The sequence below is a fragment of the Pollachius pollachius genome, assembly GCF_949987615.1.
Source record: "Pollachius pollachius genome assembly, chromosome: 14".
In the NCBI taxonomy this organism is placed as follows: domain Eukaryota; kingdom Metazoa; phylum Chordata; class Actinopteri; order Gadiformes; family Gadidae; genus Pollachius; species Pollachius pollachius.
In genome coordinates, this window is record NC_136947.1 from 22,378,078 (window position 1) to 22,402,726 (window position 24,649).

Here is a 24,649-nt window from a genome sequence, read left to right on the forward strand (position 1 = left end):
CACTCACTCACTCACACACTGTTCACCTCTGTAGGTACACACACACTAACTCTAACTTGTCTTTCTAGCTAAGAAGGTGATGAGTCTGGTCAGCAGCACGTCCTCTTCCTCTGTGAGGGTGAAGAAAACCAAGAAGAAACTCTACCAGCCACACATCTCCTCCCCCATGGGCCTTCCCTCCAACCCGGTACGCACACACTCACACACTTAATGTCAACTGGCTTTATCTGGGCCGGTCCAGAAAGAGGAGTCAGGGAGCTGATGTTGAGCTTATTGATCGGTCTGAAGCCCATCCTGGTGCTCCATGGTGCCACGCAGGAGATCTCCCTCACTGTGTGTGGTGGTGGTGGCTGGTTTGACCTGTGTGCATTGATCAGTGTCATTAGCAGCGATGCGCAGCAGGCGTGCAGCCTCAACCAGCACCAATCAGTCCCACCTGGGCCAGGTGCTGCATCCAGCCGTCTCTCACAGACACTCTGCATGGGTAATGTGTGTTACAGGTCATGCCTGAGGAGAAGGACAGCGACCACCTCATCATCAAGAGGCGTCTCCGAAGCCAGACAGCAAAGTAGCTCCCCCCCCCCCCCCCCTACTCTCCTCCCCTCTCGCCCAACCCTCCACCCTGAAGTGCACAGAAGGATCTGACCCATCCCAGCTCCCTGACCAGATACCGCAGGGTGACCTCGCGTTCAGCAGCCAGCCCTCTACTCGCTCAGCCTCCCAGCACCCCTCTCCCACCCTTCGACCCCGCGGCTCCCCTGGGGTGAAGAACAAGAAGAGCTCATCCCAATCCGGACGGGTTGAAGAGGGCCTCACGTCTCCTGAATGAGCAGCATGACCCAGAGGAGCTCCTCTCCATCCTCGCCCCGATGCTCAGAGGTCAAACGATGGGAAGGAGACGGGAAATCCAGATAGGACCTGTTCTGTATTTATCATAAAGTTATGTTATTATACATCATGTTATATTTAGAAAACTTCTTGCTTTGAACAATAAAATGTGGATGTGCCTTGTTACAGATTTTGGGTGTACTGTAAGGATTTATTTATATATATATATACACACACACACACTTATTTTTCTCCAGGCTAAAAATGAGGCAGAGATGGTAGCCATTTCAGAGTAGGCAAGAAGTGGAGAGGGTTCCTCTTGTCCCTGAAGACATTCATTCATTCACTCATAAACATTGATCTAGCCTTTTTTTTATGTTAGCTATATGTTTTCTTTATTCATGAAAACACAATCAAATTGAAGTGTATTGGTTATGAAGGTGTAGTTGGTTCGCTGCAAGGTTCTCCAGGTCGTGGAGGATGGCATGAGTTTCTGTAGCATCACTGGCATACTTAGCCTCCAACTCTTAACAATCCATCTTCCATGGATCTAGCCTGACTTCTTGCTCAAGGGTCTGAGCTCCCAGTGTTTTTTTGAACTTGTTCATTTGCTGTTGAACAGTGTCTTTACTCCCGCCTTTGATCAGCCTTTCAGTGCATTCTTTTCTCTTGTGGCTTGGTTGACAAAGGGTTCGTCTGAACCTCAACAGCCATGTTACGGCCTTTACACTCCATCTTGAATGTTCCAACAGCTTGCTTGTAGGTTATCTTCCCTCCATGACTGCATCGTGACCGACCACAAATTCCTTTTTGACCTCCGGGTCATCTGGGGAAATCGGACTCAGCTCTTAAGGCATCAGTGGCCAAAGATCAACTCCTTTCCAAAGAGACTCTGGGCTGTTGATCCATCTCGTGGACTTAAAAAATGCATCTGCGGTCATTCCACTTGAAGCATCATCTGCCAGATTTTGTGTAGAGCTTTGTTATCACTGGTGAGTTGCTGACAACTCTGTGTTTTGTGTTTCTTTAGAAGCAATATAATGGACGGAGATACATTTCTTCATCTTTATTTCATCATTCGCTGTGCATTTGCTGTGAAAGAAATAAAATTAAAAAAGGGAGTCAGTCTAGCTTAACCAAAGAAAATATAATAATAGCCAACCCTCTCGAGGAGCTGCATCTCTAGCTTGAGTTTATTTATCTCCAGAATTGTTTTCACATTATCCAACTGAATAGCTGCGCGTGTGTCGATGGCGGAACCGCTATGGTTAAAAACATAACGTCTTACCCCTCTTGTCCACTGCATCCGTCAACGGACGGATCCCATTGACTTTGAATGGGGCGGAGCAACGATGCATTGTGGATCCATCCGTTCCGTTGGATCCATCGGCTCCGTCAAGAAAGTTGAAAAATGTTCAGCTTTTCAGGCAGCGACGGATCTGTCATCCAATCAGATTGCGTATGCTCGGGCTTGGCTGACGTATGCCTCTGCAAAGACTACTCCCCCATCGGTGCAGTGGGTACATGTGAAACAGTTACAGCACTGCTCGGTTGAGTTTCCCATTGTGACGGCTCTTTAGAAAGTTCAAAGGTGGCACAACGTTCGATGTACATTAACCTAGGATAGTCAAGTGCCGTGTCGTCCATTATCCCTTACATAACCAACAGCTATGTCAGTGACACAATAGGCATTTTTTATTCTGCAAATTCATATTATAGACTCCAAAGTCACCCTGGACTCACAGGCCGACAGTCTTGTTATCGTCTATGTCTTGAAAGAATCAGGGAAACCTATTATTGGACATTCTTTCCAAAGTTTTACCAACATTTACAAGAATACATGACACTTTGACTGTTAGAGGCTACCTCTGCTTGGAGATTTGATACCACCGTCGGTGGCTCTCTCAATACAATATTTGTACCTTCAACAAAAAATTACACTCAATCATCTCACATTTGATGAGCAAGACAATTATGTATGTTCATTGGCAATGCATGAATACATACCCATTACAAACGCATTGGATAATGATGAGGAAGTGGGATCAGATGACCCCCTCAACTCCGGCCATCATCGGCCGCCCTTCATTATTAGCGAAGACCAGCTCCTCTGAAACAGTGAAGGGCGGTGGAGCTCACCCCTCCCAGTGGTGGTGCTGATCCTTATTTGCTACAGGTTATCAACATCAGATTAAAAGTTAGAGACTAGCCTATTGAAAATCATAGGCTACATTCACCTGAAATTATTCAAATTGATGCTGGAAGCTTACCACATTGAATTATATTGTGCTTATTCCGAACTTGACCCATGTTCTCAAGGTCATGCTGGCACCACATCTATGGGGATAAAAGGCATGATGATGGACAGGTGAGATGTAAACCCTGGTCGCTGGCCTTCGGGTCTTACACTAATCCACTACGCCACCGCTGCTACCTCTCAGTGGTTGAAAACATATGCCATACATTTCTTACATAGGGTGTATTTAAAGTGAATTCCCTAAATGATAGATTAAAGCAGGTTGGACGTTGCCTTTGCATTTTGAAGACAATATGCAGAATCTTTTCACTTACGAATTTACACAATCTGCTATTTTTTGCCAGCATGCCTCCCTATACTTATGTGCAACTGTGTTGCCCCAAGCTGTAGTCTCATTCTTGAACTCCTCATAGGATTTCATTATGACAATCTGTTCCTCTTGTGTGAAATACACTGCTCTGGATCTATCTATTTTGTAAAGGTGAGTAAAATTACACGGTAAACGCCCTTTTTATGGGAACACGCATTAAAACTAAAGCTGAATCCAAGTGAGCTTCATGGTACCATTTATCTCTGATTGCGAATTTCGTCTTTGTCGATCCAAGTTATCCAAAGAAAGCCCGGTTATGTTCAGCGCGCTTCATAGTATACCCTACCGGTTTGACACAATCTTGGGAAATCTACTCATGGATTTGTGGTGCGATGTAGTGCAAGACTGATGTGCTGCCAGTCCAGAAGAAAGGTTATTCTAGTTCCATCCTAGTCACAGTTGGATTTACATAGCTCTTGGAGTATGCTCATACTGTCAAGATAAAAGGTGCAAGGAATCCTAGAGGTACATATAGAGCAGACTACCTAAAGAATACCTCATCTGGTGTTTGTTCTTAACAGTTCTTTGGAATAAGAGGGCGTCCCTGCATTCAACTGGCCTCCCAGTGCTTTTCTCCAAAGGCAAGGTCTCCCTGTCCAAATCCTTCACCTTTTGGCCTTTTCCTCTGAGGGTAGAGAAGCCAAAACAACACTCCTGTTGCTGTCGACGTTGTGAGCCTGAATCCTCCTTCCAAACAGTAGGACCTGAGGTCTTTGACCAAGGTAATCGCTTCGGTCTCTGTGGGAAATGACCCAATCATCTACGACAAAGTTATTATGGCCTTACCACCATGGACACGCCCGATCTCGTCTGATCTCGGAAGGTAAGCGTGGTCGGGTCTGGTTAGAACTTGGATGGGAGACCACCTGGGAATACCAGGTGCTGTAAGTGGTGTCGGGTGGTGGCCAATAGGTGGCACTCTTCCCTCTGGCCTTAACATCAATCCCGATGCCCCAGTGCAGTGACGGGGACACTGCTATGGAAGGCGCCGTCCTTCGGAGGAGACGTAAAACCGAGGTCCTGACTCACTGAGGTCATAAAAGATCCCAGGGTACTTATCGCAACGAGTAGGGGTTTCCCCGGTGTCCTGGCCCAACCAGGCTCATTCAATCTGGCTCCCTAATCATCCTCCTGTATAATTGGCTGACTCATTAATTCCCTCACTCTCCACCTCAAGCTGGTGTGTGGTGAGCGTTCTGGTGCAGATTGGCTACCATGCATCACCCCAGTGGGTGCTACACACTGGTGGTGGTTAGTGAGGTCCCCCCTTCACTGTAAAGCATCTTCGAGTGTCTAGGAAAGCGCTATATAAATTCAATCCATTATTATTATTATTATTTCTGATTGCATCGAGAGGCTTACGTCATACTTTCCCAGGTTATCCTCTGCTGTTGTCTTCTGTGCAAACGTTGAATGATCATCCTGTATTCTGCCAGGGGATGTCATGACCTGACTTTGTCCAGTTGTTTAGTGTTTGTTCTCCCCGTCTATCAGGTGTCCTTTGACTTGTCCAATCACCTAATTTCCCTCACCTGTGCGTCCTTGTTAATCTTCCCCCCTGCACCTCATTTCCTCATCAGTGGCTGTTTCCCAAAGTGAAGGCTGCAGCCTTGCTAGAACACTTCCTTGCTGGACGTGTCCTATGGAGATGAGGCTAGAGTGCTGCCTAGTGTTCAGAGTTTGGAACGACTTGCTAGTGTGGAAGCGCTTCCGCTTTTTAAATATTGCTCCAGTGTTAAATATTGTAATATTTGAATTGTTGAAATTGTTATTGGCGATAGTAGTTTGTTTAAACACCACCTACTTACATATTAAAACAAATCAATCCATGCAAAATATATTTACGTTGCAAAAACGTTTGAAAGAAATCGCACAGGTTATCTTTTTGCATTTAGATGATTAATCTATAAAAAGCCATACGGCACAAAATATTTCTGAAATGTTCAAATAACTTCACTTGTGGAAAGCAATGTGCATTGCTTTCTATACGCAACTTTTAAATATCGCGTGCAGCGTGTGAACGCAAAGGATTGTGGGTATTTTGGCTCGTTGAGGATCCATCGATGCATCCTTGAAAAATCTCGGAATTCTCAAAAATAAAGGGCGCGAATTTCCAAATGTTCTCAACATCGGAATAGTGCTTGTCGGTGTTCTATGACGTAGCGTCCTTAGAAGCCGTTGAGCATGCTTCCTTCACATTGGGAAACAGCCAGTGTATCCCCTTATTCTTCACTTCAAAAATGTTTTTCCCACTTCTTTAGTTCCCTTGTTGGATTGGTATTTTCCTTGTGGTCTCACTAAAAAAATGTCTGCCAGTCAACGGCTATATTCACAGAGAATATATCAGATATTTTGTTTCTTTATTAAAATTACTCAATATAACACCGTGCCTTTTAAGTTTCCAAAACAAGCATTAATCACTACTGCATATATTTTTGTAATGAGCCATGAACTTCAATTTGCTGGTCTTGGGCATACTTTTATTTTCTCTATTATTTTATTTCATATTTTTTTTATGAACGGTCACAGTGCTGACGTCCAAACCTGTAGGTGGCAGCGTTGTGCAAGACGCCCTTCTACGGTCCGTTTATACCTAAAACCACTAGAAGAAGACCTCATCACAACAAATCCGCCTTGACTTTACCTAGCGCTTAACCATTCATCTATTTCAGATATATACCAACAAAAAATGCTTTATTTAACCCTACTTCGAGGATTGCAGCGGTGTGTTGGCCCGCAATCTCTAAGAAATGTCAAATGTGAAGCTCGGTTTTCGGTAGCACCAGGCTGTGTGAGCAGCTGGCTGTCGAGCCCTCGCCAGGGGACGGGGACCTCGTTCCTGAGGAGGTCGTTCCACTCCGGGAATATCAAGGTATTTAGACACGTTTAATAGTCAACCACAGATTTAGGATCTATTAATTAGTGTTATGTTCTTTACTGGAAACGGGAGAGCACCACTTGGTGTTATGAAGTTATTGTACCATGTTTGTAATGCAAATGCCATTCATTCAGCAGAAAGACTTCGAATAAAACGTTGAATATGCGGGATTCCGTTTGGAAATTTTAGTATTTCTGTCATTCATACGAGGCCTTAACCCTGACTCCCAAAGTAACTTTAATTTGGAATGACATGCGTAAAGATTTTTGTGAAAAGAAAAACAGCTAACGCTGTAAATTGTTATATGTATGAATGCTACAAAATACAGTGGAAAAAATGCCAATCACAATTTAACATTTACAATTTACCATAGCCTGAATATTCATTCTCCCCTTGGCTTACCTCGATCTAATAAACCCTAAATGATTAGATGATATTAACCGGAGGGAGGCAGACTTCTGTGAAGCAATACATCTTAAGTACTGTAACTTATCTTATTCCTGTCTGAATGATTGGACAACAATGGTGTCTATGGTGATGGGTTGATTGTGTTGACTGGCTGTATCATTTGGCCATCTTGTATGCTTTTCTGTGCACAGACGCAGTGCAAACCCCTTCAACCCCTGTGTCTCTCCTCAAAAAGTCTCTGCACCGCAGCATCCGACTACTCAGATACAGGGAGGCTTGTTTACACAGGGAGCCTTGGTAGAGCTATAATTGGTAAGTCAGATGCTGTAGCATTTGTTTTAAGATAAGTCACAATTAATACCATTTCTGTGCAATAGACATTTTATTTTCAATTAGATTCGATTTTTATTCATTCAAAGTCATTCCACAGTTGACAAAGGTTATTTAAATGATAATTGACGTGCAAGAAGTCACCAACTATAGCCCTACGAGGGTCCAGGTAACAAAGTGGTCCTGTTATATATCTTTGACCTAGGCTCCGTTTACATGATGACGGTCTGAACAGAAGACGCAAAAGTGGCGTCGCGTCTTCACTTTTTATTCCACGTTTAGACGAGCGTTTTCGGGAGGAAATCTGCACGCATACGGTGACGCAAAAGTGTGTGGATTTCGATTGGGTGTGCATGTCAGGCGGCTAGGTGGTGCTGTGATACACCATCACACAACACCACCATGTCTGAGCGCATGCGTAGAATCTTCCTTCTCTTATCTGCGCCGCGAAAACCAAAACATAATTACAGATCCTTCTCTGTTCAGTAATACTATCTGTACATATCCTGTACATTTTGTGGAAAGACTCCTGTAAGTTTATTAGAGCTGCCAGAGCAGCTTGACGGTCCAACACATGGAAATAATCCAACATGTTTGTTTATTTCCCTGTACTGGGGCATGTATGCGACGTAAACGCGTACGCGACGTGAGCAGATCTGAGCAGAGTTTTGCGTCTTGTCAGTGTCGACGGAAACGCTACGGCGGAGCGTATTCAAGTTTTCCACTCTGGAGGGTGGTTCCAGATTTTTGTGTTTTTAAGCCCCAAAAACGCTGTCACCATCTAAACGAAAGGCACTTCCGATAAAATATTTGGTCGTTTTTAACCGCAAGCGTCCTCGTGTAAACGAGTCCTTACACTAGTAATACTTTGAGAGGGAACCCATGAGAGGATCCCCACTAGGGCTGGGTAAAAAAAATCGATTTAATCGATTTTGAATCCATTTCATTTACATTTTGCAATATCGATTCATAGGGCATGAGATCGATATTTTTTTTTTTTTTTTTTTTTTGTTACCATTATTATTATTTTTTCACTTTAATGAACAATGCCTTAATGCAATTCGCAGTGATGGAATGTTGTAGTTCAAGTACACCTTCACTTGCAATTCCTTTCTAATTTCAAAATGGCACTTTTGAGACTTGAGACAGTTTTGTTTACAGCTCAAGTTTAAACTGTCCAATTTACAAGTTTGCACTTAAAACCCCTTTAAGATGAAGAGAAAAAATAAAGTACATTTGTATTTTGTAACACAGTTGAGCCACTTTCATTATTTAAGAGCAGATTGAATCGAATCGAATCGTGATTAATACATTCAGAACCTTATGAATCGAATCGATTTAGGAAAGTGGCCACGATACCCAGCCCTAATCCCCTCAGTCGAAAAGTTAGGAGCTGCTGGACGGGAGACAATCTGTCCTCGCTTTGTTGATAATGTTTTCATTATATACATAATGATAATATCTTACTGCTATAATAGCAGGCCTGTCGCACCAGGTACTCAAGTCACTCAAGTGCGCACAAACACACACGTAAACGCGCACACACTAAAGCATGCGCACACCGCACGTCAACACAAAGGCAGTGACACATACACAGAAGCACACACACACGCATATAAACACACACACACACACATAGGTAAGACGTTTAACGGCTCCGCCATCGGCACACGCTTAGGTAAGAACACACGCGCAATCGCACACACCGCGGCAACACTCACCCAGCTAAGGCGTTATGTTTTTAAACATAACGGCTCCGCCGTCGACAAACTCCCAGGTAAAACGTTCTGTCTATAAACTATATGAATTGCGATAACATGTCGAGGTGAGAAATAACAATTTCTCACCTCGACAAGCAACGGCAGGTCGTTCATTTTGTCATATAAAAACCGTTAAATTCAAACATTCCGCCGACCGGCATATCAACACACAAGTGAGATGGTCTTAAAGAGACTGTGTCCCTATAACGCAACGAAAACATGTCAGTAACATAGTAGGCTATGGTGAATTATGTCTATAGAGTCCACCACAAGACTACACTTTACTCTCCTCATTGAGCCTCCCGAAATGTCTTGCGATATTGATATCCCCCTTCCCCCCTGCAGACTGTTTAGTAGTTTTATTTTTCTTATACTTTGTGTGTATGCTATGTGAATGTAGGCTACTGCTGCCTGTCTTGGCCAGGACACTGGAAGAGATGTTTATTCTTAATGATTTATTATTTTCAACTAACCAATAGTAGTTGCCTTGCATTTTAGAATGTCAATGCACTTATCAGCCCTGAATAACAATAAAAGCTTTTTTAATGATTGTTTTGCATGCGTAGTATACTACACTTTCCATTGAACAATTACCCCTGTTAATTACAACTATAGGTTGAACGCACGCGCGAAAACTCTAGTGTGATTAATTATCTCTGCACGCGTCTCTCCTCAGGAGTGAAGATGTTCTCCTACACCAGCAGTGGCACCAGTCTCTGTCTAATGCCACACGTCCTCTTCAAGACCGGGCTGGCCGCACAGAGTTGGGCCGTGCAGGCGTCCTTCATCGCCATCATCAGCCTCTTCACGTTCGTCACCCCCGTCCTCCTCCACCTGCTGACCAAGGGCTACGTTATCCGACTGTACCACAACGCCGACCACGACTCCTACACGGCCGTCACCTGCAACGTCTTCCTGATGGAGAAGAGGACTGTGTTCAAACAGGGCGAGGTCAGCATTCCAGCCGTCGCAAAGATGTTCACCTCGTTCTACGCTGGCCGGAGGAGCATGCTGGTGAACCCCGACCTCTTCCAGCTCCCCAGTGACTACAATCACCTGATGGGTTATGACCAGCCGTTCACGTTCAGTGAGGAGGACTTGGAGAGGCATGACAAAGGCTGAGTGGGTGGGGTGGGTTCCCTGAAAATAATATAATTCCAAAGAACAATCAAATACTGTAATAAATCCAGAAGTGGTTTGATCTTTGATCATGTTGTTCTTATTTTCCAATGGATCATATAGCTGTAAGTTCAATAGATCAGGCCAATGGTGCCATACAGGAGGTAAGTCTTAAAGGAGACATATTATGGTGTTTTCCCAACAAGTAAACATAGTATTTGAGTTCCAGAAAACATGTTTTTGAAGCTGCTTGCTGGAAATAGCTTTTAGGAAAAGAAATCTTGTCTACTGCTATTCCCCTCTGTTTCAGTCCCTTCAGAATCAATGTTTCTGGTGTCTGTAGCTTTTATGCAAATGAGCTGCTGCCCATTGACCAATGAGCTGTCAGACTGAACCACAGCATGGAGGAGAAGGGATTGTTGCCGTTTGCGGACTCCCGGAGCTCTATATGTAATAATATTATATATGGTTATTTATATAATATATCTATTATCACGGCCAAAGCTGTGTGTGCCTCGGATGATATTATGAATCATAAACACTGCGTCTGACGTCTCTGGTACTTCCACAACAAGGAAAGACTCGTAGTGGGGGATATCTCGGCCATGGTTGAGAAGAATTGGGGGGGAAGGAACTTTGACCTTGACTCTGAAGTCCATATTGAACCGCGACATGGAGGAGAAAGGGATTGTACTCCGGGAGCTGAGCTGCCGCCGAGTTCCCCCCACCGGAGCTGCTCGTCCGCTGGTCCCCAAAATCTTAGCTATGCTCTGATTGGAGGGGAGTGGGGAAGTGGGAGGTAACATTCAACTCTGCCCCCTTCCTACGTAGGAGGGGGCGCCGAAACTGACTCGCTCGTTTGGTAACTGCAGGCGGGGTACTTTGAGAAATGCAGATCTTTTTTTCAAAGTTTGTATGCGTGTGGGAGCACCAGAGACCCAAAACAACACCCCATATCCCAGGAGGAGCACCAAATCCTTACTCAACTTGGGCCAGGTGGACGGGAGTCTATGAAGTGTAGATGACTCTCTACACACGTGACTTAAATGAATGACCTGTGATTGGCTGTGTCACCACCTGGTGATGTCTGATTAGGGTTAATGCTGCACACCAGCGTCTATTGAGGTTGAACTGGAAGGGTGTGTTCACAACTTTCTATGAAGGGATTCTGAACACCATATCGTGACACCTTGAGCAGGGGGAAGACAATTTGATCATCTAGACAAGCATGTTACATAAAATCTAAATTCAAACCATTGGCTACTTACAGCTCAGTAATTGCTTTATTATTATTTTATATACAGTAGGCAGCACAACATTATTTGGTTTCATAATAAGATAACAATCACAATAATGAGCAAAATAATTGCAATTATTAGTTTTGTTGCACAATGGACATAGAGCTACGAGATAGTGAGATGTTACTGTAAGATCTTGGAGTGGCTAACTGGTTTTGACTGTAGAGACTGGGAGGGGATAACTGGTTTTGACTAGAGACTGGGAGGGGCTTACTGGTTTTGACTGTAGAGACTGGGAGGGGCTTACTGGTTTTGACTGTAGAGACTGGGAGGGGCTTACTGGTTTTGACTGTAGAGACTGGGAGGGGCTAACTGGTTTTGACTGTAGAGACTGGGAGGGGCTAACTGGTTTTGACTAGAGACTGGGAGGGGCTTACTGGTTTTGACTAGAGACTGGGAGGGGCTTACTGGTTTTGACTAGAGACTGGGAGGGGGTACTGAGGTTGTTACTCACTACATCATCTGGTGTGAAGAGACTGGCAGATCTAGAACATTTGACATGGGGTGGCATTAGGTCTTGGCAAGGGGCTTGGAAGGACAGTACGTGGGAAGAATCCAGGTAAATGTCCTAACCCAAACAAGAACACGAAAGGTACTCACTGGGAAAAACTATCAATGTTGTACAGGCAAAATAATTAGCAATATCCCCAATTTTAGCTTTCCTTTTCATTTTGTCTGCTGCTTGTCACGGTCCAGCTACTCTGGCCTGCAAGAGTGAAGATGTAAAAAGCTCTGCCTAAAATCATTACATTAAAATGCACTGTAGGACGATGTACTACTTAACCTATAGTCGGAACTAACTTTGGAAAAATACATAATACAGGTTATACCGTTACAAGTGCATAGGGTTAGAGCCAATTGACATGAATATTATATATGAACAATATGAACAATATATTTTATGTAATTTGACCATGTATAATGGGTTATATTTAACAATAGTAAGGGTTATTTTATTTTCCTTAAATGACAGAGTACAGTATGATATGAATGCAGTTCTCTCAGATCTCCAATGGTAGAGGTTCTAATCAGGAAACAACATTAGTTGTTTTGGTTGTTTTATTTTATTACCAAACAAACTCCTAGTCTGTTTGATTGAAAGGTGAGATGATCAGTGGGAAAGAGTTTATGCCCTTATAATTATAGAGACCTGGGCAGAGGAATGGATAGAGAGGCTCAGTAAAGGTGCAGCCAGTAGCAGAGTAGATATGAACCCTGGCTTCCACATCATAGAAGGCGACCAGACCCTCATAGTAATCACCAAACACCCCCACCTTCTGGAGCTCATCTCTCAGAGGGAGACAGACCACCGGGTTATTATTAAATACCAACCTGTTCTTGTTAAATGCAATACTCAAGTAGCCATTCTCAGGGGTGAATATGATCTCGCCTTTTCGGTTGATGGACTCTCTGGCCACTCCTAAACACCATCCAGTCTTGTTTTTAACCTGGACCTCAAAGTAAAATCTCCCTGATGAGAAGTTCTCCCTTGTGAGAGTACACAAACTCAATATAAATCTCTTAGGGTTGTCTGGGAGTATCTTCCAAACAGCGCCATCATGGACTTGTTTCCCATCCTCAGACAGGATGAGACGGGGGTCAGCTGTATCAGGATCCAGAGTCACATCTACTTCATACTGCTGGACCTTCTTCAGTTCAGTGTCATGAAGCTTCTTCATCTCCATTTTCAGTGTCTCCTCCAGCTGATCCAGGGATCTCCTCATGGTCCCTACGTATGACGGAGGACAGACCTCCACCGTCGTCCAGTCCCTGGTGGGTGGAGGGTCCTTCAGGGATCTGAAGGTCTGGAGGAAGTTGAAGTGGTCTTCGATGTGTGAGAGTGGCTTCAGCTCTTTGCTCCTTTTGGTCAAATCTTCTATTTCCTTCTCCAGCTCTTGGATGCTGTCTTCAGCTTGTTTATTTGTGGTTTTCAGTTTCTCTTTGACCATTTGGTGGAATTCATCCCAGAATTTTTCAACGCGGCGCTTCAGAGCAGTGAGGACCTGCACACCATCGGCTATCTCTCTGTCTGCATCTACTTTGCTGCTGCCAATTGTTTCTCTGATGTCCTTAATCTTTTGTTGTCTCTCCTGGATCATCTGCTGAACTTCAGAATCTATCTTCCCCAGCTGGGCCGTCTTCACTTCATATTCCTCCTTTAGAGGTACAACAGGATGGGACTTGTGGTTTGTCTCTGTGCAGAACTGACACACAAACACCTGTTCATTCTTGCAGAAAAGCTCCAGTAGTTGATTGTGTTTCTTACACATCCTGTCTTCCAGACGGTCCATAGGCTCGACCAGCAGATGTCTCCTCAGGCCTGCCGCTCTATGATGTGGCTCCAGGTGGGTTTGGCAGTAAGAGGTGAAACACACTAGGCAGGACTTCACGGCCTTCAGCTGGGTCCCAGTACAGACGTCACATGGAACTTTTCCTGGTTCAACACAAGGCTGCTCCTTTACTCGTACGGTCATTTTAAACTGAGCAGCCATCTCCGATATGAGGATATTGACACGTAGATCAGGTCTTGTGTGGAAAAGCTCATTGCAAGCAGGACATTTGTACCGGACTTGTTCATCCCAGAAATGAGTAATACAGGTTCTGCAGAAGTTGTGTCCACACGGTGTGGAAACTGGGTTGTTGAACACATCCAGACAGATGGAACATGAAAAGTTATCTTCAGACCAAGAAGTCTTTGCAGAGGCCATTCCTATACACAGACGACAAGTTTGATATATTAATGATTTTACTTGATTCCTATATTTTTCCAATTCCATAACGGGAAGAAAAGGTTTTAACTTCCCTTAAAGTTGTGCTGTTTGACTCACCTTGCTATGGCTTCTGTCTGTCCGACTATTTGTTCCAAAATGCGTTTTATTTGTCTACTGAAGGAGAGAACTGCTTCCACGTCGGTTGGCTTTTGGGTTTCTATGAACCTAGTTTCGTTTCCTCCAAAAGCCGTCCTCTCCATTCCGCCCCTAACAGCAGGCTCCTTCATATGGCTCCGCCCCCATGGACGCAGTTCACTGACGTTTCATTTTCTTTTTGAAATACAATGTGATTAACGTTTAATCACAATTGTATTTTTGTTTTTCCTATTGTTACACTAAAGGACGTGACTTGGATTAATCTGTAGAGCCTCATCGCAGCGATATGAGAGACTAAGTAAATAAGCTACAGATTCCGGATCGTTGACGCGCCCCTTACCCGTTTAACGTGTAAAAATAAAAACGATTAAAAGGGAGAATTTACTGGTCACACATGTGCGACCAGATGTAAAATTCAGTCGCACACGCTCACATTTTGGTCGCAAAATGCGACGATTTGGTCGCAGTCGCGAGCCCTTGGCAGAAATGATTATTATATTATTATGTTTTGCAGCTGCAATGCATATAGGGGGAACACTGGGATATCTAGATAGGTGTAATGACGCAAATCAGCATATAAACTATAATATCTACACATAGCCACAAGGGAGTCGGACCAAGCATATAAGCTGTAATAACCGCACATAGATCCGCACATAAGAACTTCTCACTCTTCATCAATGGTCACTCTGTCACTCCCTCCCCCCTGGTCAGAAACCTCGGCATCATCATGGACCCCACGCTCTCCTTCAAGTCACACATAAACAGCGTCAGAAAAACGTCCTTCTTCCACCTCCGCAACATTGCAAGCCTTCGACCCACCCTTTCATCCTCAGCTGCCGAAACACTCATCCACGCCTTCATCACTTGCAGACTCAACTATTGCAATAGCATTCTATATGGCCTCCCCGCCACTATTCTCCCCCTCCAGAGAACACATTGCTCCCATCCTCCGTCAACTTCATTGGCTTCCAATAAAACAACACATCAATTTCAAGATCATCAACACTCATAAACTAACAAAATAGCATTTGTCTCGGGTAACAAAGCCAAGGTAAAAGTTATCACATGCCATTTTTCTAATTTTCAGTTTTACGTGTACCCTATTCAATCTAGTGCATTCTCTTTCCTAATTCAATTTGGAACTAGGGCCGCTAGATGGCGGTGTTGCTTTATGGAAGGCCCTTGCCAAACCTAACGCGAGTAGCCATAATAGGGCAGACCGGGTATGGTTGTAACACATTTTTCTTCAGCACCTAAAACTACTTTTTTTTTTTTTTTTAAAGCTACAGTTCTGGACCTTTTAGGCAAAGTACCCACATTTGTCTACAACAAGTGGCAAACACTTGAATCTCCTCTACTATGTCACGGAATTTGTGAGATTATGACAAATACAATGTATACCTTTGTTACAACCTACCCCACTACCGGGGTAGACAAAATGCGAAAAAACAACAACAATGGAACTCCATTTGATATGCCGATTTAATGATAGGTATAAACAACAGGGTTTGAAAATAGATTCACCAAACAAAATATTCTTAAACTGTATTGTAAATGAAGACATATAAATCCTGTGTGTGTATGTGTGCGTGTGTGTCTGTGTGTGTGTGGGTCTGCGTGTGTGTGCATGTGTGTGATACATTGGCAAAGGCAGGCTGGATGCCATCTATAGCCTATGGGATATGAAAAATGGAAGGCTACATTCAGTTACTGTGGGTATACAGAAAAAATAGAATCGTATAACACACAATCCATTCTTCACATAGAGAATAACGATCATATTAATGTTATGAACAAAATATAAAAAGCATAACGTTTATACTTTGTGTGTATTTGTGTCTCTTGAGAGAGAGAGAGAGAGAGAGCTGAAAAGTTGTTTTTTAGAAAAGGGCAACATCTTCAACATCTTCTCTGGTAACAACTTTGTATGCAAGGGGATACAAAACATGCTTTATCAAGTTTGTATATTATTTTATATTTTTACATAACAACTTTATCTACAACGGTAAAAGTACTAGAAAAAACCCTATACCCCCTTCTTACCCTAAAATTTGGATTTCTCTCCTAAAAAAAAAAACGAAAAATGGAAAGATTTAAAAGGTTCCACTAGCGCCAACTAGTGGAACATTTCCATGAGTGATCGTAAAGGAAGGGGGAGGGGACTGAACCTGTCACATGGCTCATATCTTATCCCTGATTGGTGGAATTGGTGGCGTTACAACTCACCCCGTGTTACAACTCTCCCCGGTCTACCATCTAATGCCAGACCTGACCTTACCTAGCCGTCCATCTGTTGACTGATGACCTTACTCGGCCACGTGTGTTACTCTCATTTTGTCCGGATGCTGTGATTGTTCATAGAATTTTCACCCAAAGTCGCTTGGGTTGAAAGCTTTTGCTAGAGATGACTCAATGTAAATTTAAAAAGTAGACTTATAAGTGAACGTGGCAGGCCCATAATTACTTTGCACAATTTGTTCTCATACCAAACTATTCAAATGGGGTATTTTTTAAACGACTCGTTTCTCTCTCCCTGGGTTATTCATACAGTTTACATAAGCACTATATAGGAGGCCTTTAATGAAACGATTTATCCTATTTAATGATAGTAATAGTAGTATTCATTATAAATTAATATAGTTAATAATTAATTAATTATTTTATTATCTGTATTCTCCACAGAGGAAGAGATATATGAAAATTAGATGGGAATCCCATTTGGACAAATCAAGGCCACTTTTATCTGAGGTTAGAGACAATAAAGTGGAGGATTCACGAGCATTGTAACTTTTAACAATAAGAGGTATTTCTGAATCTATTGGAAGAGTAATCGCAGTGTTTGGAAAAATGCATTTACTATAAGTATTATAAGTGTCTGTGTGATTAACTAATATTCATGACGTTGTACACTGCTGTTGTTGCTTTATTTGAGAAGACAGAGGAATTGGGGGCTTATATTTTTCTTATAAGCTGTAAGATAAGGATGGAGAACAAGTTGATGGAGAAGAAGACAACATAATTGCTGTAAGGAGTACAATTTTCTGTCATTATGCAGAACTTTCTCCAAATAGCTTCCTTCTTCTAACTAAAATTACGGAAATTCGAAAATTACTGACATACATAGTTGCCTTTTGCGAGTTTAGAGCAAGCAAGATATATATGAGAGATTGCTTAACACTGTACTTAGAACCAAGGACTGATTAGCTCAATCCACTAAAGTGGAGATACATTTGACCCTAATAACTACAGAGGGGTCTGTGTCAACAGCCACCTTGGAAAAATTCTCTGTATGATTATAAATAGCAGACTCCTTAGCTTCCTGACTGACAATAATGCCATAAGCAAAAACCAAGTCAGCTTCTTACCAGATTACCGTACAACAGACCATATATTCACATTACATCAGTCCATGTACACAAACAACAAATGTGCAGTTAAGATAGGAAAGAAACACACTTCTTTCCACAAAGCCGGGTCGGAGACAGGGATGCAGCTTCAGTCTGACCCTGTTCAATCAGTCCCTCCAGAAAAACGTGGTTATGCGATCGCATTATTCAACGCATAATCAGCCAAAGTCTGCATATTCATGCGGGGGCCGCATTTTTTGAAATATGCCGCACTTTCACTGCATAAATTGCCGATTTCCGCGCAAAATATGCAGGGCTTGCATGATTTCATAATCCCCGCTTTTTCGTTGCAAAAAAGTCACATATATCATGGCAGAAAGTTGAAAAATGTTGCGTTTACTTCACACAAGAGCAGCCATTTCCCCCTGTTGCCATTGGTAAGTTATGAAATGACGTAATGACGAAACATGAACGTCATCGAAAAGCTGCATTTTTCGCAAGTTCCCGCATTTTTGCTGTCCCCAACCTGAGAAGGCCTACAGCAGCACCTAGATCTTCTGCACAGCTTCTCAAATACCTGGGTCCTGACAGTGAACCTTTCTAAAACCAAAATAATGATATTTGAAAAAAGACCCAAATACACATACCACCTTGACTCTGTTACTCTAGAGCAAACAAAAAACTATACCTACCTTGGCATAAACATGAACACCACAGGAAACTTAAACAAAACTGTAAATGACCTGAGAGACTAGGCAAGGAGGGCCTTTTATGCAATAAAAAGAAATATCACACTTGACATTAAGATTTGGCTAAAAATCTTTGACGCAGTGATAGAGCCCATTGCGCTCTAGGCCTGTGGGTTCTGGGGCCCACTCACTAATCAAGATTTTATCAAATGGGACAAACATCAATTGAAACTCTCCATACAGAATTTTGCAAATCAATAGTAAAAGTTCAAAGAAAAACACAAAATAAGAGAGCAGCATGCAGAGCAGAATTAGGACGATATCCGATCGTTTTTAAAATTCAGAAGAGAGTGCTCAAATTGTATAACCACCTTAAGGAAGGTGACAGCAACACAGTCCACATCAAGGCTCTTACCAACAGAGAGTTGATTACTCCCTTGTCCTGGGACTCTGTCCAACACACAACAACCGACACATCAGGCAGAACCAAATTATAAGAAAACAAAACGAAAACTATTTGGCACATTGGAAGGAGTCAACCAAAAACCAGAGTTAATTGGCATGCTATTTGTCCCTTAACAGAGACTACACCGTGGCAGAATACCTGACCAACGTGTCAGGTATTATACTTTGACCGTTTTATTGTTCACCTGCTTTGGCAATGCAAATGTATATTTCTCACGCCAATAAAGCTTTTTTGAATTGAAATTGTATTGAATTGAGAGAGAGATGGTGAGAGAGAGGGATATAAAGTAAGGGAGAGAGAGAGAGAGAGAGAGAGAGAGGGATAGATAGTAAGGGGGATATATATATAGAGATAGAGATGGAGGGGCATAGAGAGAGAGAGAGAGAGAGAGAGAGAGAGAGAGAGAGAGAGAGAGAGAGAGAGAGAGAGAGAGAGAGAGAGGGAGAGAGAGATGGAGAGAGATGGAGTGAGACATTGATAGAGAAAGAGTGAGATAGAGAAAAAGGAGATAGAATGAGAGACCAAGTGATGAGTGTGTCAACTAAAAGGCGCCATCACTCTACAACTCACTTCTCTTCTCTCATCATAGTCCTAGACGTGTGCATTATCCTATAGTTGATTTAAGGATTAGCCAGAAACAGGCTTGCTGGCACAGATCGGTCCAACATGCTTTGTATGCCATCACCAGCTGTCCTGAGATAGGAAGAACAGAAAAAGGATTATATATTTGATATGCTGCAGGCTATTATCTTCTCCAATAGAGCAGCTCTAAGAGGCTTTGGCCAGGAGCTGGGGGATGAGTGGGGTGGACTTTGGTGCGCTTCAACAAAATACTTATCAAACACAAGGCATGGATGGCCTTTTCACAGTAGTCATCAGAAATGGTGAGAACATAAGTGTATATTCAAGCTGCTCAAATCGCCCTCCCGCTTACTGCACAGCTTTAGATGAAAGGAAAAAGAGTGATTTTTAAGATTGTTAAAAACATCAATGCAATTTTCTTGAATTACACTTAAAAACTAAAAGGTGGATAGACAATACTTGGCAAGAATATGAATTAGTATTTTTATGTGAGAGTATTTTCCTGGAGGGTCCACTGCATGGAAATAGAAACACGTTGACAAACAAATAATTCTGAGTCAATAATTTAATGTTTTTCACAAAAACATGCTTAAATTGGAGCAAGGGCTTATCTTATTCAGCGCAACAATACCCTTCTGTCATTCCTGTCATCTTGAGTCAAAGAACAAACCAAAATAAGTACATGTTAAAGTAAATGCCAAACTGTACAACCATGCATGACTATTATTTAGGATAAAATACCGTATGAGATATTGATCATATGATTAGCAGTGTGATATGAATCATTATATTAATCAAAACTGTTATTCTTAGAACCAAAAATAATGAGATTATTGCCTCTAGTTGTGGGTCAAATGGGAATTGATTCCGCCGTTGGACACAAATATGTTGACGGTGAAAACCTTTCCTTCTCATTTGTGCGACTAAATAATACAAAGAAATTCTGTTGACCCTTCTAAAAGGGTCTCAAAGGGCATTTTGCTTATGGTAGTGGTGGTGATGGTTGGACATGGAAGAGACTGCCACACACTGTTGAAATATCCATTTTTATAAACACAGGAACTCCTAAGGAAATATATATTAGCTTTCAAGCAGAGAATGCATTGATTTGTATGTGCAAATAAGGGTGATTCAAGGTTAATTTGCCAGTATGTTAGATCTGGGCAGTGGATTATTGATAAATATATAGTTACCATGCGGATGTTATTAGATTAGAAGAGTAGAGACACAGTTTGTGAATAATTAAATAACGCATAGAAGTTTGAAGGGGGTGTAGGATTTCTCAACAAATGTTAACTTCTCTATTTAAGCAGAAGCTTCTTCTGTCTTCTGAATTCAATTAATCCAGATGTGGAAACAGGTCTCAGTTGTTTACCAAATGAACCAGCGTTATCAGACATGCCCTCATTAATGTTTTATTCATTTTCCTTCTCCATCTTTCCTTAAACCATTTGTTTCATATTTCTGCCAGTACTTAATCGTACTTTCTTATTTTGAGTATTTTTCAGAGTTTAAATTAATATAATAATGGATTTAGACATGGAATAACTCCAAATATATTCCAATTTAAGGGGCAAATATATTTGTAATATGTTTTGCTTATGTTAGTAACATTGGTGCATCAACATTTAATTTAGTTTTTTTTATTTTTGGTTTAATTGAACAGACCCATTATCCCACTCAAAGTATAATTTGCAGGATTATAATTATTTGAAGCCTTTTTGGGCACACAGGGGTCTTTCATGGAACAGTTTGCAATGGCGGAGCAATTCTTTCCTGTAGGGATACTAACATTCTCTGCGTTGTTTTTTCTCTTGTTGACTCTATAGCCTATAGCTTTATCGCATATAAATAAATTAATCAGCACAAACTATCCTGTAAGCACAGGTTATTGACATTGTTATGGCGGTGCTTGAATGAAAATAGCTTACAGCTTTAGACTTTAAAATCAATACAGCTTGCCATTAAAGCCTGACACCCAGCTCACATGAAGAGTGCAACAATGTGTATTGTATGTGTGTAATGAGTGTGTGTGGATGATGGCTTCGGCTGGGGTTTCTCCCCGGCCTCAATTCGTTGTTCTGGGCTGTCAAGGCCACTGGCCAAGGTGCAGAAAATGGACCGCATAGCAGACAAGAAAAATACAGTTTTATTTTAAACAGAGGTCGTAGGCAACAGGCTCCAACGAGCACGGGCAAAGCAGCAGTGGGGGGACAACTAGGGAGCTTGGCAAGGCACTGGTGCACCATGGGGAACGAAAACTAGCAGTGGGCACACTGAAGGCAGGTAGCAGGAGGGAAAACCCGTCTCAGGACCGTGAAGATTGGGCCTGGACTGTGACAGTACCCCTCCCGCTACAACACCTCCAGGTGTTCCAATTGCCTCTGGGTCCAGAACGAAACGGGATGGCAGCCAACTCCTCTCCTCCAGCCCGTACCCCTTCCAGTCGAACAGATACTGCACCCCTTTGCCCCACTTGTGGACCTTGAGTAGCCTACTGACTGTGAAGGTCTTGCCTCAATCCACGATCCTAGGGGGGAGTTTAGGAGGGCGGGAGAAGGGGCTGGAGGACATGGGTATCAACTGCGAAACATCGAAGGATGGGTGAATCCGTTGCATGGACATGGGTAACTTCAGTCTTACAGTGGAAGGGATAATAATCTTGGAAGTCCCCGACGTGAAGAGGGGGTGGACCATTCGGTTACGGCCTTTAGCTTGTCGGGATACATCTTGACGTTCCCGGGGGAGACGACATTTCCAAGAAAAGAGAAAATCACGTAAAACGTCATCAATAAGGGCCTGGAATAGACTGGGGGCGTTTGAGAGACCAAAAGGGAGAACTTAATATTCGTAGTGGCCTGTTGCTTTGTTAAACGCGGTCTTCAATTTGTCACCTTGTCTGATGCGCAACAGATGCTATGTGTTATGTAGATCAAGCTTAGAAAAGATACAAGCGCCTTGGAGCAACTCAAATGCTGTGCACATCGAAGGCAGTGGGTAACGTTTTTCAACCGTAATATTATTAAGCCCCCTATAATCAATGCACAGCCTGAGACTCTCACCCTTCTCCACAAAAATAAAATCCTGCCCCTGCTGGAGTAGAAGATAGACGTATAATGCCTGCAGCCAGAGATTCCAAAATGTACGTACCCATGGTCCCCCTCTCGGGGGGCGAAGGGAGTAAATACGTCCTTTAGGGGGAGAGGACCCGGGGAGCAGGTCAATAGCTGCAGCTGTGTGTGGTTAGAGAGGACGCACGGGTCTTGCTGAATACCTGGCGGAGATCGAGATACTCGGGGGGAACATTAGGGAGGTCAACCTTCTCATCAGGAGGGAAAGGGTGTGAGACAGAGAGTTGGGCTGAGGACAGACAGTTGGCATGGCAACGAGTACTCCAGGTAAGGATTGACCCGTCCCTTCAATTGACGTGAGGTTAGAGTAGGCGGAGCCAGGGGAGGCCTGATACTAGGGGATCACAGAATTATCCATGGCATAAACAATGATAAATGGTCTCAACGTGGTTACCGGACACCTTTAATGTGACTTCCAGTGATATGGGTGACTGAGGAAAACCTGACGTTATTGAGGGCCTTGGTAACTAGGGGGAAATCTAGCTCCCTCAACGCAATCCCTAGTCCGAGGAGAGCCTTTCCCGGAAAACTAATCCCAGAGAAAACATGGCTCTCTAGGAGGGGGAAGTTGTCCTGACACGCCCACCCGTATCCCAGCTACTGGTAGGCAGCCTATTTTACAGCTCTTGATGGGCAGTGAAGGGAAAAGCGTCCTGCCTTGCCACCGTAGTAGCAGGCACTCTCTTCCTGTCGCCGTTTACGCTCCTCTGGCGAGACCTTAGCCCGACCATCCTGCATTGGCTCCGGTTCAGAAGGAATAGGGGCAGCAACTCAATGCGTGCAGAACTCAATGGCAAAGTTGTAAACTGAACGCGCCCCCTGCTTGAGATACAGTAATTCCCTCGCCACCTCCTTTCCCCTCAATGATCTATCGAAAACCTTCCGCATTTGTTTAAAGGAGGTGCAGTAAGTAGCGTCCGCATCCCAGACTGCAGTAGCCCATTCCCGTGCCCTCCCGGTTATCAAAGCAATAACATCAGCTATGCGCAACTGATCTGTTGGAAGCATTGAGGCCTGTAGCTCCATAGCATAAAGGCAGGGTCGTTTCTAGGTTTCTGAAATATCCGAGGCTTAGCCCAGAGCAAAAGGGAAAATGGCAAAAAAAAAAAATGATTTTTTTTGCATGCAAATTATTTCATAATGCTTTACCTAAATAAACAAAATATGCAGTTTATTATAGCTATGAATAGCTACCTGGCTGCTGTGCTGCTTATCCCCAGACATCTAAAGTTCCATTCAAGTTATTTCAGAGTAAAATGAGTACAAGTGAGACAAAAGAAAAGCGTTAGAACATGTCCATCTCGAAGACGTGTTTGCTCAGAAACAGCTGCTTATCAAAGGTCGATGTCACTTCTGATCTCTGAGCATTTATAGCGTTCCTGTTCGTCTTTGTGATTGTGTCATGAAATTGGCCAGTCGTTGTTTATTGTTAGCTACAGTAGCCTTTTTAGCAAACCAGCCAGGAAACAAACAACACAACTTTACATTGTATTGCACGCACAGCAAGACCATGCAATGTATAAATTGGTGACCGGAATAAAGTAGCAATGTAATCAAGTGTGTAAGAGTATTTAAAATCAACATTAAAATGAGCAATGTGGTACGAATACAAAAAAAAGAATCTCTTCACGGGCGCAGCCATTTTGTTGAGAGTGTCATCACTGCTCTCGGTCTACTCTCAGATTTCCGAAAGAGGAAGACAAAAAGGGGGCGTGCCTTCGAGAAATGCCACAAGAAAGCTGGGAGATCTTCGATCTTCGACTATGGGGCTGCATAGAACAGCTTTTTTTAGTGTGTCGAAAGTCGACGGTCATTGGATAAACGCTGCGATTATGTCCCTTCCACGGATGCTCAGCGTCTCTGGGGGTGAATGGAGGAGTGGGTTGGCCTGGACGCTGGGCTTCTGAGTCACGATTGGAAGGTCTGTCGGAAGACTGAGCCGCCGTCTGATTGACAGCGATTTTGAACTATAGAACATCGCCGGAGCTCTCTATAGTCTTCATTCCTATTGCGGATTTTCAGTCCCATCGCGGATTTTGCAAGCGAGTTGAAAGACAAACTGCAACCTTTTATTGATATTTGCTTGGCGAAATTTGCTGACCAGCTAGCCAGCTAGCAACCTGCACACGATGCCAGACAATGCTAATATTGTTGACCTGCTTTTGGCAAAGCCATTTGATAGCCTTCCTTACAAAGAGAAACTAAGAATTAAACAGCAGGGCAGATTAATACCTAAGATTGATATAGTGCAACAAGTGGAAGGGTAAAAGGTCCTTTCAGCTCTCCTGGTATGACAAAATTAACTGGCTGAGTGGA

General features: G+C 43.0%; 3 protein-coding genes across 9 annotated transcripts in view; 2 read left to right on the forward strand and 1 right to left on the reverse strand.

Moving 5' to 3' along the window:
• The window catches only part of kif20ba (kinesin family member 20Ba), a 53,656-nt gene extending 52,661 nt beyond the window's left edge, over positions 1-995 (forward strand). For all 5 annotated transcript variants that reach the window (XM_079750258.1, XM_079750262.1, XM_079750260.1 and 2 more), the window contains 2 exons: positions 69-187; positions 501-995. In XM_079750258.1, coding sequence (XP_079606384.1) covers positions 69-187; positions 501-572 — 191 coding nt within the window. In that variant the 3' untranslated portion in view covers positions 573-995. The remainder of the gene's footprint in view (positions 1-68; positions 188-500) is intronic.
• Positions 996-6,077: 5,082 nt separating this feature from the next.
• Positions 6,078-10,039, forward strand: tmem70 (transmembrane protein 70). Its single transcript, XM_079751307.1, has 3 exons — positions 6,078-6,327; positions 6,933-7,053; positions 9,508-10,039. The coding sequence occupies exons 1-3, from the start codon at positions 6,145-6,147 to the stop codon at positions 9,951-9,953; spliced, it is 750 nt and encodes a 249-aa protein (XP_079607433.1). The 5' UTR covers positions 6,078-6,144; the 3' UTR covers positions 9,954-10,039.
• A 1,223-nt stretch (positions 10,040-11,262) lies between these two features.
• LOC307085606 (E3 ubiquitin-protein ligase TRIM39-like) lies at positions 11,263-14,208 on the reverse strand. 3 transcript variants are annotated; one of them, XR_013812378.1, is made up of 3 exons: positions 14,077-14,208; positions 11,687-13,958; positions 11,263-11,560 (listed from the first exon to the last, which is right to left on the reverse strand). XR_013812378.1 is itself a non-coding variant. In XM_079750461.1 (2 exons), the coding sequence occupies exon 2, from the start codon at positions 13,954-13,956 to the stop codon at positions 12,331-12,333; it is 1,626 nt and encodes a 541-aa protein (XP_079606587.1). In that variant the 5' UTR covers positions 13,957-13,958; positions 14,077-14,208; the 3' UTR covers positions 11,263-12,330. The 3 variants fall into 3 exon arrangements, 1 of the variants encoding a protein (XP_079606587.1); XR_013812379.1 differs by having other exon boundaries at positions 11,263-11,593; XM_079750461.1 differs by having other exon boundaries at positions 11,263-13,958.
• Positions 14,209-24,649: the final 10,441 nt, after the last annotated feature.

What these genes read in the sequence shown, in the direction of transcription:
- tmem70 (XM_079751307.1), top strand. Translation starts at nt 6,145, where the DNA reads ATGCTTTATTTAACCCTACTTCGAGGATTGCAGCGGTGTGTTGGCCCG. An exon ending in TCCACTCCGGGAATATCAAG is followed by an intron (nt 6,328 to 6,932) that starts GTATTTAGACAC and finishes TTCTGTGCACAG; the next exon opens with ACGCAGTGCAAACCCCTTCA. An exon ending in CCTTGGTAGAGCTATAATTG is followed by an intron (nt 7,054 to 9,507) that starts GTAAGTCAGATG and finishes GTCTCTCCTCAG; the next exon opens with GAGTGAAGATGTTCTCCTAC.
- LOC307085606 (XM_079750461.1), bottom strand. Translation starts at nt 13,956, where the DNA reads ATGGCCTCTGCAAAGACTTCTTGGTCTGAAGATAACTTTTCATGTTCC.